At 40.8% G+C, this 14,484-nt stretch overlaps 1 protein-coding gene across 2 annotated transcripts; it reads right to left on the reverse strand.

The window, feature by feature from the left end:
* Positions 1-251: 251 nt before the first annotated feature.
* Positions 252-11,199, reverse strand: ctps1b (CTP synthase 1b). 2 transcript variants are annotated; one of them, XM_030072750.1, is made up of 18 exons: positions 10,986-11,199; positions 9,984-10,164; positions 8,755-8,925; positions 8,193-8,293; positions 7,161-7,277; positions 6,712-6,795; positions 6,380-6,460; positions 6,038-6,189; positions 5,564-5,696; positions 5,257-5,345; positions 3,580-3,674; positions 3,047-3,109; positions 2,847-2,890; positions 2,644-2,740; positions 2,497-2,552; positions 2,021-2,117; positions 1,598-1,742; positions 252-1,220 (listed from the first exon to the last, which is right to left on the reverse strand). In XM_030072750.1, exons 2-18 carry the CDS (start codon positions 10,147-10,149, stop codon positions 1,136-1,138), a joined length of 1,776 nt encoding a protein of 591 aa, XP_029928610.1. In that variant the 5' UTR covers positions 10,150-10,164; positions 10,986-11,199; the 3' UTR covers positions 252-1,135. The 2 variants fall into 2 exon arrangements, with proteins under 2 accessions (XP_029928610.1, XP_029928609.1); XM_030072749.1 differs by having other exon boundaries at positions 10,931-11,198.
* Between the last annotated feature and the right edge of the window lie 3,285 nt (positions 11,200-14,484).

Here is a 14,484-nt window from a genome sequence, read left to right on the forward strand (position 1 = left end):
CACTGGTGTTTGCCTCACTGTCACATGATGGTGCATCAGTGTGAGCCATTTTGGGAAGTTCTGGGTCAGATATGTAAGAAAAAGGCAAAGAACCATTACAACATTATTTGTGTGGGCTCTTTCTGTAGGTCACAAGGTGTGGTGTCATGATGCTTGCACAGTATGTCAATTTCTGTATGTGTGTGTTTTCCTCCAAGGCATACATTCATGTCCAACCTATAGGCACAAAAAAAAAAGATCAAAACACTCACTTAAATTTTACCAATTTAAGGTCATTATTACAGAAAAAGGTTTTGCATGTACACACCATGCTATACAGTGCAAGTAGTAACCAGAGATGGAAGGAAGGATACATATAAAGTTTAGATTGCCTCAACATTAGCAAACACGTTTATATATACAAACACAAAGCATCATAAAACAGCGTGAAGACATAGTTATTTCAAATGAATAAACATGAGTGCCACTACAATATTGACTGATAGTCTTACATAGGCAAATGTTTGATGCAACACAGGCAAACATCTCCAGCTGTAAACAGTTGTATTTCATTGCATTATTGTCGTTTCTTCCAGGCAGCTGTTTTTCACATTTACTTGACCTAGTTACAACTTCTTATCCCTGCTGCAGAATACATCACCCATCTCCTCATAATTTTGCACATCCATCATCTTCTTACTGATGAAACACAACTGCACAAAAAAAACATGCTATACCGTTCTGTTTATCGCTCACACTTCATTCTATAGTTAGCCACTCATCCATTTAACATAAACATAGTTTTAATTTATGAGGCATTCCACAGTCTTCACATCCTTTGTTTTCCCTTACAAACAAGACTGTGATCAGTTTTTTTTCTTATTGCTGCAAATCTACAAGGAACCCCCCTGTACATCCATACAATCAATCAAGGCATAAAATATTGACAGAAGAAACACCATATTGCCATTTATAGAACCAATCAAAGTCTTAAAAACAGCTTAAAAGACATTTTAGTCGGATGCCGTCGTCGAGTTAATGGTGGGCCGGCTTTTTTTTCTGGGCCTTCTATTCTCCTGGTTGAGAGACAGCTTGTACTAACCACTGAGTCCGTAGATCTTGAGGTACACTGGCACAGGCAAAAGCTGGCTGAGTTTTAGTCTTTGGACACACAGGGGAATTTAAGCTCAGAGATCTCAGAGTCAGGAGAGCTGCTGCCACTGCGGTCGCTGTAAGTGTCTCTGCAATGCAAAACAAATGCAGAAAACTTTCAGAATTGCAGTAGGAATATCCAAAAGGGCCTTTTTTTTTTTTTTTTTTTTTTTTAAATGGTAAACAACACAGTAGTACACACACACACACATACATATATCTATAGTGCATTTGGTATTAATGAAAGGGTAATATTTTAACCAATATTAACATGCTTAATACAATAAATTTGATCAATTCCATCAAATTTCAGAAAGACTGTTTAATCTCCATCAAGATCTAACAATGGTTACAGATGAAGTTAAACCTGTGTTCTGTGGCAGCATAACAAGACAGCAACTTCATTTGAGTGTCCACAGAAAGATTTTGCATGTTGACATGTTCCTGTCAGGCTGTACGGCCTTACCGTGGTGAGAGGCGGCAGCCCTTGAGCAGGTAGCCCTGGAGTTTCCCTGCAGCGGCCAGCAGGAGACCAAAGTATGGAGGAGAGGGTTTGATGGGCCTGGAGGTGAACTCTGGATGGTACTGCACCCCCACAAAGTAGACATGATCTAAAACATACGGGGCAGATGGGAGACTCTTAACACATATCACAATTAGTAGGTGATTTATATAAAACACCTGCTTAAAGTATTTGCTCAGAACAAAAGTAGATTAAAAAAGAAATGTGCATTTTGGTGCACAGAAGAGAACTATAAAGAAGAAAGCTTGGATGTAGGCCAAGTGAGTGACGCTGGGTGAATTCAAGGTGAGCAGTACAACACGCTGGGGCAGTATTAGCAGTTAACAGCATGTGAATGCTTGCTTTCTTTGGCACAGTTTAACTCACCTTCCAGCTCAATAACCTCCATCCTCTCTCCTTCTACATCCTGACCTACAAAGTTTAGACCCTTGTCTTCAAAGTGGTGCTTCAGGTCTGGGTTCACCTAAAAAAAGCATACAGGTTTCCAGAATCAGAGACATTTCTCAAAGATGAACAAGTATTATAATTTACCCTATCCAATAACATCCTTGACCCAGTTTTTAAGACTGGGTTGGGACCCAAAGGTTTTACAAAGGAAGATTAAAATGTTCCCTTAAATGTTCCTGGTTGAGCTGTTATCTGAAGATATATTAACTTATATTATGTTCCCAGAGCTGTTCTAAGGCCCTGCAATGCAGGTCAGCTGAAAAAAATTGTGGGATATTACTTCATAAATCTAAAAAAAGTCAACTCTGTTGGACTCTCCTACAAAAACAAGGCTTTTTGTGGTATAACTATGGGCTACCTCACAAAAAGCCTGAAACCACTGTCCTAATTTTTACCTCAAATCTGTGTCTGTGTCTCTCATCAACATATTCCACATCTCCGTACAGTTTTCCTGTGATAATAAAACATCAGCCATCAGAAACACAACAAATTGTCATACAAAAGGCCAACTATTCCACTATTCATTTCAGGATGGCACTCACTCAGTATACTGTTACTAGATTTGAAAATGGTCCGCCTCTTTCCCAACCGCATCGTCCCGCCCATCTGCCCTGGGTTGTGCTCTGGCATGTCAATCACCTGTGGAGATGGAACAGGATGTTAAAACCATCCTGGTGAAAAACACTCGTGACTGAATGTGATGACATGTAATATGAGAAAGGGAAGGAAATGGCTAAATAACTACCACTGGGTGTTTGGATTCTGGGTCGAATTCTGTGGAGTTGGCATCTGGAAAACAAAACAAGTGTAACTTGCCTCCACTGATTATGCTGCTCAGATGAACTTCAAATGTTTTTATATTCTTTCACCATTAAATGAAAACACCATAGAATTCAAAATGTTTTTAAGCTACGTGCCTAGATGAGATGAGCTGCCATTACTCACCTTGCCATCCGAGAACATTGCGGGCAAACTCGCACACTGCCAGCTGCATGCCCAAACATACCCCTGCATAAAACAACACCAGAAGGAGGATTGCATAACAAAAGCTGATGCAAGGAGTCCTGACTGTAGAAACACTCTACAAGATCCTCGTTCTGCAAACTATTTTATATGACAAACACTGCCGTATCTGCATATGATTATAGAGAATATGAATTTCATTTCTGCATACACAAATAAACATCTATACAATAATTGAAGCGATGCACACACTGCACACTAAAAGGCTTCTGACCCGTTCCATCATTTCCATATTCTAAGCAAAAATCAATATATTGGACAGAATAATGCATTTTGTCTCCAGATTTCACAAGGTTTGCTTGCGCCATGAAATATGGAAGACATGAGAATACAGTAACGAGCCAGAGGCCTTAGTGTTGGATGGATAATTACACCAGCACTGCTGCACAGGGGGCAGCTACAACATGACACAAATAAACAACCAGTGACCCCTTTTAACCTATTAGTTCTCTTACCCAGGAATGGCTTCTTCTGTTTCCTCGCCCAGCTGATAGCTTGAATCTTGCCCTCAGTTCCTCTCACACCAAAACCTCCAGGTACCAACACGCCACTGTGGGGACAAAGGAAGAATGACAGCTCCTGAACATCTAAGAAGCTTGTCCAAGTTCTCTTTGGCACAAAAGTAAAACCAGTTTAAAGAGACACACAGAGGATGGATAATATAATGGAGAACCCCCCATGAAAAAGGACTCACTAAATGAATAATTAAATCCAAATTACAAAAGTAGTGGAAAAACTCAGAGTGAATGCCAATTAGATAATATAAGTTTGCCTTAAAAAGGATTTTTTCCAAGCTGCATGAGAAAATTAACAGAAATCTCAACATGGTAAATAGTAGGGGTGTGAATCCAGTGATCCTAAGATTTGGGTTGATCACGATTAATGGGTCTCAATTTGATTAAATCATAATTTATCTGATTGATCCAGATTCATTTATTAACTGCAGCTTGTGATGATTTTTGTAAGGCGAAAAATCTAAATCACTAGACATTCAAAAAATACTTAAAATGAATTAATTTCCACCTCTTACTTGTACAGATTAGCAGAATAAGAACCACAGTTTTGTGAAAATAAACCAAAATTACCCAACATGTCTACTTTAGGCCTACATCAATGCAATTAGACCCCAGTAGTGTTAAGCCAAATTGTGAAAAGAAATTGTGTGACAAATTAAGAGACTTCTTAACCATTTTTCAATACAATCTAATAATCAAGTTGTATCTCAGATCAGTACAAACAGAACCACCTGACTGTACTGTAAAAGGAAATTATGCACATAAGTACTATGTGCTAGCACTGGTGTATTCAACATTTTTAATACCATCTATGAGCAACCCTGGTGTTTTTTCTCTCAAGGATTGCAGAAGTCAAACTTTTATTTCTGAAACAGCTGTGTCAGTCAAGTGACAAAAGAATGATTTTGGCACCAGCAAATCGATAACTGACATGAGAAAAATAAACAGTTTTTGCTAAATCTGTTTTTTTCCCTCCTAGTAAAAGAGGCCAGTCCGTGAAATGCAGGCATGCATTTCACAAAAGTTGAAAATTAGTCTGGAAAATCATAATTTATGCCAGAACACAGACAATGTGTCTTGGAAAAATGGAAATAAATCCAAGTGGAAGCTCACTGACGGATACAGACATACCACACAACTACACACTCAAACACTGTCACAGTTTAAAACAGTTTGGGACTTGATGACAGCCTTCCCTGAAGCTATTCAAGAACCAAAGGGTGGCCTTGCTCTTCGTTAGATAATATATATTATGAAGAACTAGTAAGTAGTTCTGTCACTCTCTTATTGTCATTCTATTTCTGTCGTTTTGTCAACCCCATGTATTTCTACAAGTGCAGCACTTCATACCAAAATGACACTGTGAAAAAAGACACACCTACTCTTACAGAATGATGAAAACAAATTATAGCACTTTTCAAGAGACAGTGAGAGGCTCGAGATATTGAGTGACAAATGATAACACTCTTACACACTAAATCCTCTATAATTTGTAGGTAGTGATGTCTAACCTCAGGGAATGGTGCCTCTCAAAATGAGGATATAGCAATTTGGAATAAAATTCATTGACTAAAAAGTCTATATGTGATGTGGCTGGTCTCTGGGACGGCTACTTACTCCGAACTGCAGAGCTTCTGCCAGGCTTCGTGGTATTTCACTGGATCATCCTGTAGTGTGGTGGCCTCCAGGTCTGCTGAATCTATGTACTGGAATGAGGGTGTACAGTGTCAATGGGAGGGAGGGTCAGTCATCATTATAACCTACTGATCAAGTGTCAGTGATTACGTAAACAAGGGCACACAACAACAACCCACGTGTAAGTGTTCAGAAATAACACTAATCAAAACAGCAAAATAGTGATGCCAAAATCAGTGATTTGACTAGATCTTACAGACCTGTAAAAGTGTTTCAAAGATGTCCTTACCTTAACCTTTAGCTTGTGGTTAATGGCGAGGGCTGAGTGCTCTAAGGCCTTGATAACTGAGGCATAGGAGTCTGATAACTTGGTGTATTTCCCCACCAGGGCAATGGAAACGTTCTCCAGGAGACGGTCAGATCTAAAGAGAGAGCAGGATGATTCACTATCCTCATCTGGCGCATTACTGAGGCATGGCTTCAATTTTACTACATCAATCAGTGCTTGTTAAATAATACTTCCATCTGTAATACACAGCACACCAGTGACACCAGTGGAACATTTGTTGTTATCAATCAGAATCCATCTTTTTTTTTTTTTGTAAGTACTATTATATCTACAAGTGACAGGAGGATTTGGTGGAGCTACCCTGAAATCACCAGGGATCAAGGCAGTGACTAGCCATCAGAGCCCTTGAGCAACACACTGAAGACCTGACACAACACAATAAAATGAAATAAAACATGCCTCTCTTTTCCTCACCTTTCAGACATTTCCTTCCACTTGGTGAGCATCTTTCTGGCCCTCATCTCAACGGGGAGGTCCAGCCGCTGACAGAAGAAGCCCACCACACCCTGGTCCTCCAGCAGCAGGGGCACTCTGTAAATGGACGAGACGTCATGGACGCAGATCACCTGAAAGGAAAGAGGAAAGATGTTATTTTCTTTTTCTTTTAACATCATTTATACAAATAGCAGCTACTCTCCCTGTTTGACTGACTCATATTTCGTTTATGTGTACACCTTTTGCTAATCGGTGACCCCATCAGGTACTGGAGCAGTGTGTTTCCAGTATTAGTGGCACATAGAACTCATAGTACTTTACCTGTGTGGGCTCTACATGACAGAACATGGAGATCTTTTCCTTAACAGCTGTTTCTAAGGGCGTGGAGCAGCGGCACATAATCTGAGAGGAAGGAAAGTAAAGCATGGTCAAAACACTTACAGGTAAGATACTGAAATGTTCTCATCCTGAATATTTGACTTGTCACGGTGCTGGTGATGTCCGTTTTGTTTGTGGTTGTCTCCACCATGAGATAATGGTACAACAGTCAGAATTAAAAACCTCTCTAACATTAAGATATACTGTCGGCATCATCAGTAAACATTGCTGTAACTCAGGATGTCCCGTTCATATCTAAATGTAATCTGACTCACCAAATCTGGCGACAAGCCGAGTCCCCTGAGCTCTCGGACACTGTTTTGGGTTGGCTTGGTTTTCTGTTCTCCTGTGGCACCGGGCTGAGGGCACAGAAGAAAAATTCATCCCACAATTAAAGCACTTTGTTGTGTTCGAAAAAATGAGTGAGTGTGAACAAACACACCAGTGGGTTTTATTGCCCTTTGATATCACCTGCATCCTTCTATTTACAAGGCAGGTAGGGAACTGAACTTGCATCAAATTTTTTCATTTACTTCATTACATGCGTATTTGGGCAGGCAAGTTGACAACAACAAATTCTTTCAGTCACTGACATTCTGGGAAAAAAGCCAATTGAGGGCAGGTGTTGCAAAGAAAATCAAATGAAAATACTAATACATGAATATTTATTCTTCTGCTGCAATAATGATTACTTATTAAGTGTGTGTTTGCCAGGGCAACATACCTGTGGTACAAGGCTGACATGGATGTTGCAGAAGTTCTCCCTCTTCACTTTGAACTGGAACTGTCTGAAGGCTTCGATGAATGGCATGCTCTCTATGTCGCCTACTGTGCCTCCCAGCTGTTGACACAAAACACCAGCTCACACCATAGCACTGCACTCTCACACAGAAGTTATTACTCAGTGGCTTATATAACTCTAATCTACCCTCAGCAAGTACAGAATCCTGTTGGGTGCACTAAGCCCATAACACTGTCAGCGCTGCTGTCTGGACTCGATTTATGTCATAAGAAAGTACCGTTAGGGACAGGATAAGAAATTCACTTTTTTTATAGGGCATTTTTTTTACCCCCTTTGATTTAATTTTTAACATTAATGCAACACTACAATTCATAACACTAAAATTTTCATTTAATTTCCTAATAACACCAAACATCCCATATTTCTTTCCCACGGCTAGAAATTCACAGCAGGTCTTCCAGAGGAGGCTCTACTCTCTGCTCCTACATAGTCCATCTTCCAGCCTTGGTTTTTTAAAATCATATTGATTGTTTTTTGTTATGCTGGAACAGTAGTTTGCGTTCGGTTGGCATTTTTTTTCCTACTGCTGCCTGTGTGGTGCCAACGGATTATAATGCTTCACACTGCACGCTCGGCTTGATTTCTGGGGAAAAAAGAAAGAAAATTCTACCACTCTGAAACGAATTCACTCGTTACAAATATGGTGGCAAAAAGCAGTAGTCACATTCACACCTAAACATTTAACAACTCGACAAAATAACGCGAACGAAGTTAAGAAGAGCCACTTCTAATGGCTATTTAATGAACATTCAAGCTCTTCTTGAATCAAGTCGTGATCATTTCTTTGGGGGCCATCTTAGCACCAGCAGTTTATGGTGAAATTTATTATCACACGTTTTAATGGCAAAGAAATGTCCTTCAATCTCCTTTCACATCACGTCCAAAATCCTCTCTGGGCGACTTTTCAGACTCTACCTTTTGAGAATAGCCATAACTAGTCAAAGTGCCACTTACCTCTATGACACAGACTTGAGGCTCCACCCCATCATCATCTACTGAGACTCTGGCCTGCTTCATCACCCACTCCTGAATGGCATCTGTGATGTGGGGCACCACTGAGAAAACATAAAAAGAAAGGATATTAGTCAGCACTGAAAGTAAGTAACACAGCATGTAGGAACGTACTGTGTTTTAAAATGATAAAACTTCTAACTTGTGCTCTGTCCTGAAGCTCCACTGGAAAAATAGATGGCAAGAACACAAGTCAGCATAAAATGTGCCTCACAGTACTTACACTTCAAAGACTGATGGCCCCAAACACAAAGTGTACTGATGCCCTACTGGTATTTGTGCCATTAATAGATGATGAAAAATATGCACCCTGGTGTTAGATTTTAATTTGTTTTCTTTTCATTATAATCTAGCCTGCTTCTGTGCCAAGGTCAGCTTCTAACACCCAATATTAATCAACAAATAGTATTCTATCCTAATAACTGTGGTATTGTGATAGCACTTAGTGCAACGGTAAGCAGCTGGATATGGTAGGGTGACACTGATAAATGTGGCTCTTTCTCACCCTGTACAGTCTTGCCCAAGTAATCTCCTCTCCTCTCCTTGTTGATGACAGACTGGTAGATCTTTCCAGTAGTCAGATTGTTGTCTCTGGTTAGACGAATGTCCAGGAAACGCTCATAGTTACCCAAATCCAGATCCACCTCCCCTCCATCATCCAGGACAAACACTTCACCTGCAGAGAGCAGACATCAGATCAGTTTATCTGACTAATGTGTGCGAGATGCTGTGAAGGAAGGCTGAAGGAAAGCTGGTATGTCTTGTTCAAGGACACCTGAGTAGGGTAGCCAAACAGAGGCTAGAGTCCACATTCTCAAGTTAAAGCATGGCCTCTCCGACCATAAAGCTATCCTGCGACTCCACAGCATAGTTCAAGGCCATTTCCAACTGTATTACTGTAGGATCTGACCACAACATCAAAGAAAACAACACCTAACACCATAACACAATGTAATAAAAACACATTCAATGACAACAAAGGATGACTGTGTAGAATTATATTTATTTCTGAGCCACAAATCTTTCAAGCAATTTTACTGGCTTGCTAAAAATGTTATTACCGAGTGCAAATAATATAAAATACAAAAATGTGAAGGGAGAGCAATCTCATTCTGATTTCTACAGCAGTTCCATGTGAAAAATGTCACCGGCCTCACCTGTTTAGTGAGTTAAAGGCAGACACCACCTGGTTATGATGAGGTAAACAATGATTATGCCACTCAACTCCCAAACAATATAACTTAGAAATGCCTCAGGAGTTGAGAAAAATACTCTCACTGCATTATAATCTAAAATACCAGAGCATTTCACTGCACTGATTATGTTTTTGTGTGCAACTGACATCAAAATATTAGTCTGAAGGAAGGCATTTCAATTCTATGTGTTAATAGTCTTGGCATGCACCTCAGGGCCTTTATCATTCCTTTGCCTCATCCTTAACATTAGTAAACAAAGTGGTGTGCCCTGCCATTTGAAGCTGCATAGTGTGCCTTTAAAGCCAGTAGAATCAAAACAGCAGTCAAGAAAGGGAATTCTTCACAACTTCACTTCATTTTCTACTGTTAGTTCATGCACAAACATCTGGGTCAAGGGCTGTCATCAGTGTGCAGGTTACGCCGAGCATGACAAACCGCCATTTAATAAAGATAATAGGTGATAATATGTTCAATTTGTCTTGTCTTGTTGGCCATCGCAGAGGATTGGTTGTCGTAAGATGGTCATTAAAACACTCACCGTGCTCATATGGTGAGAAGGTGCCAGCGTCGATGTTGATGTAGGGGTCAATTTTGATGGCTGTGACATGAAGGCCACAGGACTTGAGGAGTGTACCGACACTGCTGGCAATGATCCCTTTACCAATGCCAGATATGACACCACCAGTGACCAGGATGTACTTCATTGTGGTGTGAGAAGACTGGGAACAAAACAGAGAGATGGGCATGTTACCCACTGAATAAAACCAGTAATAACCATTGCATTATACACTGACATAAAACATTTTTTTCTTCTTACCCACTTGTGTAACTAGACACAGATTAGAGCCAAATGACAGCATTAGCCATTCACTGTATACCACATGGTTAGTCAACTTTATCTGGCTATGGCCTTCATCAGAACCAGTTGTGGCACTACTGATGCCAACCCAACAACGCAATCTGCACTACGCCCTGCACAATTTGTTAGGGCGTAGTGTAGATTATGTTAATTATCACATTTATTGCTAGGTGCAACATTGGCGCGCAGCATGGCCCTGTATTGTTGTCTGACACGGAAGTGCAATGGCGGGCAACAGTAGCTACATGAACATAAAGTATAGGACAGGTCAGATCCTGGGCTTGTCATGCCACTTATTCTCATGAATTTGAATCTTATAACTTATCACAACCAAAGCCAGCTAATAAATGTATAACGCCTATAGGAGGTAAACAAAGAAGCAGAATCATATCAAGTTTGTAGTAGTCGTTAGCCTTCTTTAGCTACCTATGACTTCAGTAAATGTTGTTTTTGTAACGTATTGTGACTGACACTAAAACAAGATGCTCAGCCAGAGTTACACAATACCAGTAAGTTAGCGAATATTAATTTGAAAGCATATGTGAGTCATGTTAGAGCTCACTTTGGCTCCTGTCGGACGTGCTAACACATTAACAGTGAGCCTCAACAAATAAACACAAACTTACCCAGCGATTAAAATGAGAATGAGGTCTTCAAACCGGCTTTAGGGGCAATTTTTACCTCAAAATTATGAGTATCCGCTGGCAGCTGTCTGCTAATTTGCGAGCTAGCAGAGGAATCTCCACGTTTTGCTGTGGAAAGCGCACGTGTGGCAAAAGCTGATCCCAATTCTATGAAACAAAATCCCGCGCGAGTCCCACCGTTTGCGTAGATCCGTAAGAGCTCGTGGCTGGTGATCGACCGTGCGCAACTGAAGCCTCGAGGCGATCCAAGTAGTCGCAGCTTTGTGGAGCAAGTCCCGCGCGGTCTGCGCTCGTGAAGTGGCCCTGATGAACGTCACCGGGGCTGTGACGTCGCCGTGGCGCTCCGACCAGAGAGAGGAGGCGACGGCGTGTTTTTGCTGAATGACATCACATGGCACGGAGTGAATGGACACTTTCAAGGTCAGTGCAAGTACAAAGGGTATTGTAATACAAACTGTAATTAATTATTTGATTAATTGAACAGGCTTGCCACATTTTAGATAATAATGCAGCAATGTCCTTGTACAGATTGACCCCACTCTCCCTAATGTTTAGGACCCTGTGTTCATATCCCATTACTCTCCAGCATCTGCTATCAAGACATAAAAGGGCAAATGCAATTTATACCCTAATCTGAATGGTTTAATCATTATTTACTCTATAATTTGCATTTTTTTCCCTTTATAAATACAAATAGTGAAACCACACTCTCACCACAAGATGGCACATCAGTTCCATGTTGTATTGGCAAGCAGTGGGGTTGGTTACACTGAGCAATTGACATGCATAGCATTACTCCCAGGCTGGATGCAAATAACTCATTGGATAGTGTGAGATAGAGATATGGTACCTTTAAGTTTAGCAAACGCTGCTATTAATTGTGGATTGTTATTCGAGTCAGGCACGACAAAATAGAGTAATCTCCCCTCAAACACCCATTTACTGCAATGTCTCGAAGATATTAAAGTTTTCCTTCATGTGTCTTGCTGCTCCAGTTTTGCTGTGGGTAATGAGAGTGGGGATTCTAATTCATTTCTGTCCATGATCTTGATCTAATTAAAGACCTCATCCCTGCCACCTCATTTTCATAAGCTGTTCCCTTCAATTACATCTGACAAGTGTGCACAGACACACATTAACCTCCCGCATGAAGAGTTGCTATCCTTCCCTCATCTCTTTGCTCTCCTAAAATAACACACAGGGCAACTCAAAGGTAATTCCTCCTCCACGAGTCCACCTTTATTTGAAATACACCAGGGGAAAGCAATGTATTACCCACCTATGCTCCCATTTTCTGGGAGAGATATCAATCTGCCGTTGCACCCTTGGGAGGCACGGTGCCGTGTTTTGCAATGTGTTTTGCTCTCATCTCTGATGGTGGACAAAGTTAGCTCTGTCTGCTCATTGTTTTATGTTAATTATTACCTGGAAATGTTGACAAGATATTTTTTTTTTTTTTTTTACCTCCTACACAGAATAGACGAGGCCAACCAGTCTGGAGAGATTTGAGTACTGAATGAAACTTTGCCCAAAATAACTCCAGGCTAAATGTTTTTCAATGGGAAAAGGGACCTGATTTATCCACTTAAATCATATTGGAGCTCATAGAAAACTGGTGACTTTGCTGCTATTGAAGTTAAAATAACATCACAAGTTTGTGACATGTAGGCACAATCATATCAATGACTGCAAAGTGGAAATAAACATAGCCAGGTTTATGGACCTTTTTAACCTTTAACTTCATTATGTGTTCATAAGCAGACAATTTTGGCTGCCCTGGGTATCTGGAATGATGTTACTGATTTGTTCTCATTTTAAAAGCTTAGTAAAATAAATAAATAAATACAGGCAAAATCTGAAATACTGCTCTTTTTCTGTTCATAACTGCAGTTTTCCAAGACAGTGTTTATCCCTGTAATCCTGATTATCAGCAATACAAATTGAGGAAAATGCCAGTTGACTAATGATTCCTGGTGCAGCTAATGTTCTATTCATGAACACAAAAAAAAATGCTTTTGACCTTTTTCCTTGACTCTTATTTCGCTGTTTATTTTCCTACACTTCCCTCATGCTGATTATTTTAGGGTGACAGAAATAACACCAAAGCAGAATGGCTTTGTGCCTTGTTTGTAATCTTGGTGGTTGAGGAATATATAACCTTGTCCTATTGTGGCAGTGATTTCAAGTTGCATCAGCAAAGAATGGCCGCTAAATGCCTAAAATGTAAATGCAAAGTAAAATAGCTGTGTGAAAACATTCTACCAAAGTGAAATATCACTTTAAATTGGCAGTGTTTCTTTCTAAAGTATATCTCCACCCACTGAAGTTGGCCAGCTCTGGGGTCAGATGTCATGAACCACGTCTCGCTTTCCCAGACCTCCAAGGAGTTGGGATGGCCTGACTCCCAGCACAGACAGGGATGAACATCACAGACACACAATGAAACAGTAGCCCACACTCCCCACACCCTATCCACATTATTTATGAATGGGAGTGGTGCCTCTCCCTGTCCTCTTGTAGTTTTGGAATGTGCAAGATAGATTGATTTAAGAGGGGGACGCAGATGGCTCTTTAGGCACAATGCAGCACCTAACCACTCAGAGGAAAAGTGAGCTCTTGGGCAATTAGTCTTATTATGGCTCCTCATGTGCTTTGCGGGCTGGAGAAACAAGGGTTAGATGTGTGGGTAGCACTGATAATGATAATGAGCGCTCACATGCCAATCTTAACCAGGTACTGGACAGAATACAAAGCATTGTTCTTCATCAGACAAGGACTTGAAATATCACACATGTATAGGTGTTAATAAATTAACTGGGAGCAACTTGAAGTGTGAGGATGCTGCTTTTGTTCAGTCAGTTTAGTACTTTTAGAATATTCTGTAAACCAGATTTTTTTTTTTTTTTTTTACCAATATGGAACCCAAGAGACTCCGTCTTGATATAGCAGTGTTCATAATGACTAATGATTTGAAAAGGGCTAAAAAATAATGACTGGAAAAGTGTAAAAGGAGTAGTTGTGCTCAAGTGTACACACACACACACACACACACGTGAACTCCCTGACACTGACAATCACACAATGTGGTAACAAGGTCAGGTGCAGTTGTAAATAGCAATTGTCTTGTCTCGAATTGTCTCTCTGAAAAATCCATTTGTCCACCTGTGGGCCCACCTCCTGCAGGAGAAGCAGGGGTTGGGTGTGATCCCACACAGGTGGCAGGTCGGGGTGAAGGCCCTGGCAGACTGGACCTCCAGCACAGAAAATGGCTTTTGGCACATGGAATGTCAACTCTTTTGGGGGGAAGGACCCTGAACTTATGCGGGAGCTCTGGCACCAGGGTCCTAGATGGGTTTTGGACTCTCTCCTTCTCAGGAGTTGCCCAGGGTTAGAGGCAGCGGGCAGGCTTGGGGTTACTTGTTCACCCCTTGGAGAAGAACTTTTGTTTGGCCTTAAAGAAGTTCTTGCAAACACTCAGGGAACTCAGCATGGGCAGACAGGCAGGCAGGGTCTTGTCCAGGCTGTTATCAGCAGGA

The sequence above is a fragment of the Myripristis murdjan genome, chromosome 16 (assembly GCF_902150065.1).
Source record: "Myripristis murdjan chromosome 16, fMyrMur1.1, whole genome shotgun sequence".
Taxonomy (NCBI): domain Eukaryota; kingdom Metazoa; phylum Chordata; class Actinopteri; order Holocentriformes; family Holocentridae; genus Myripristis; species Myripristis murdjan.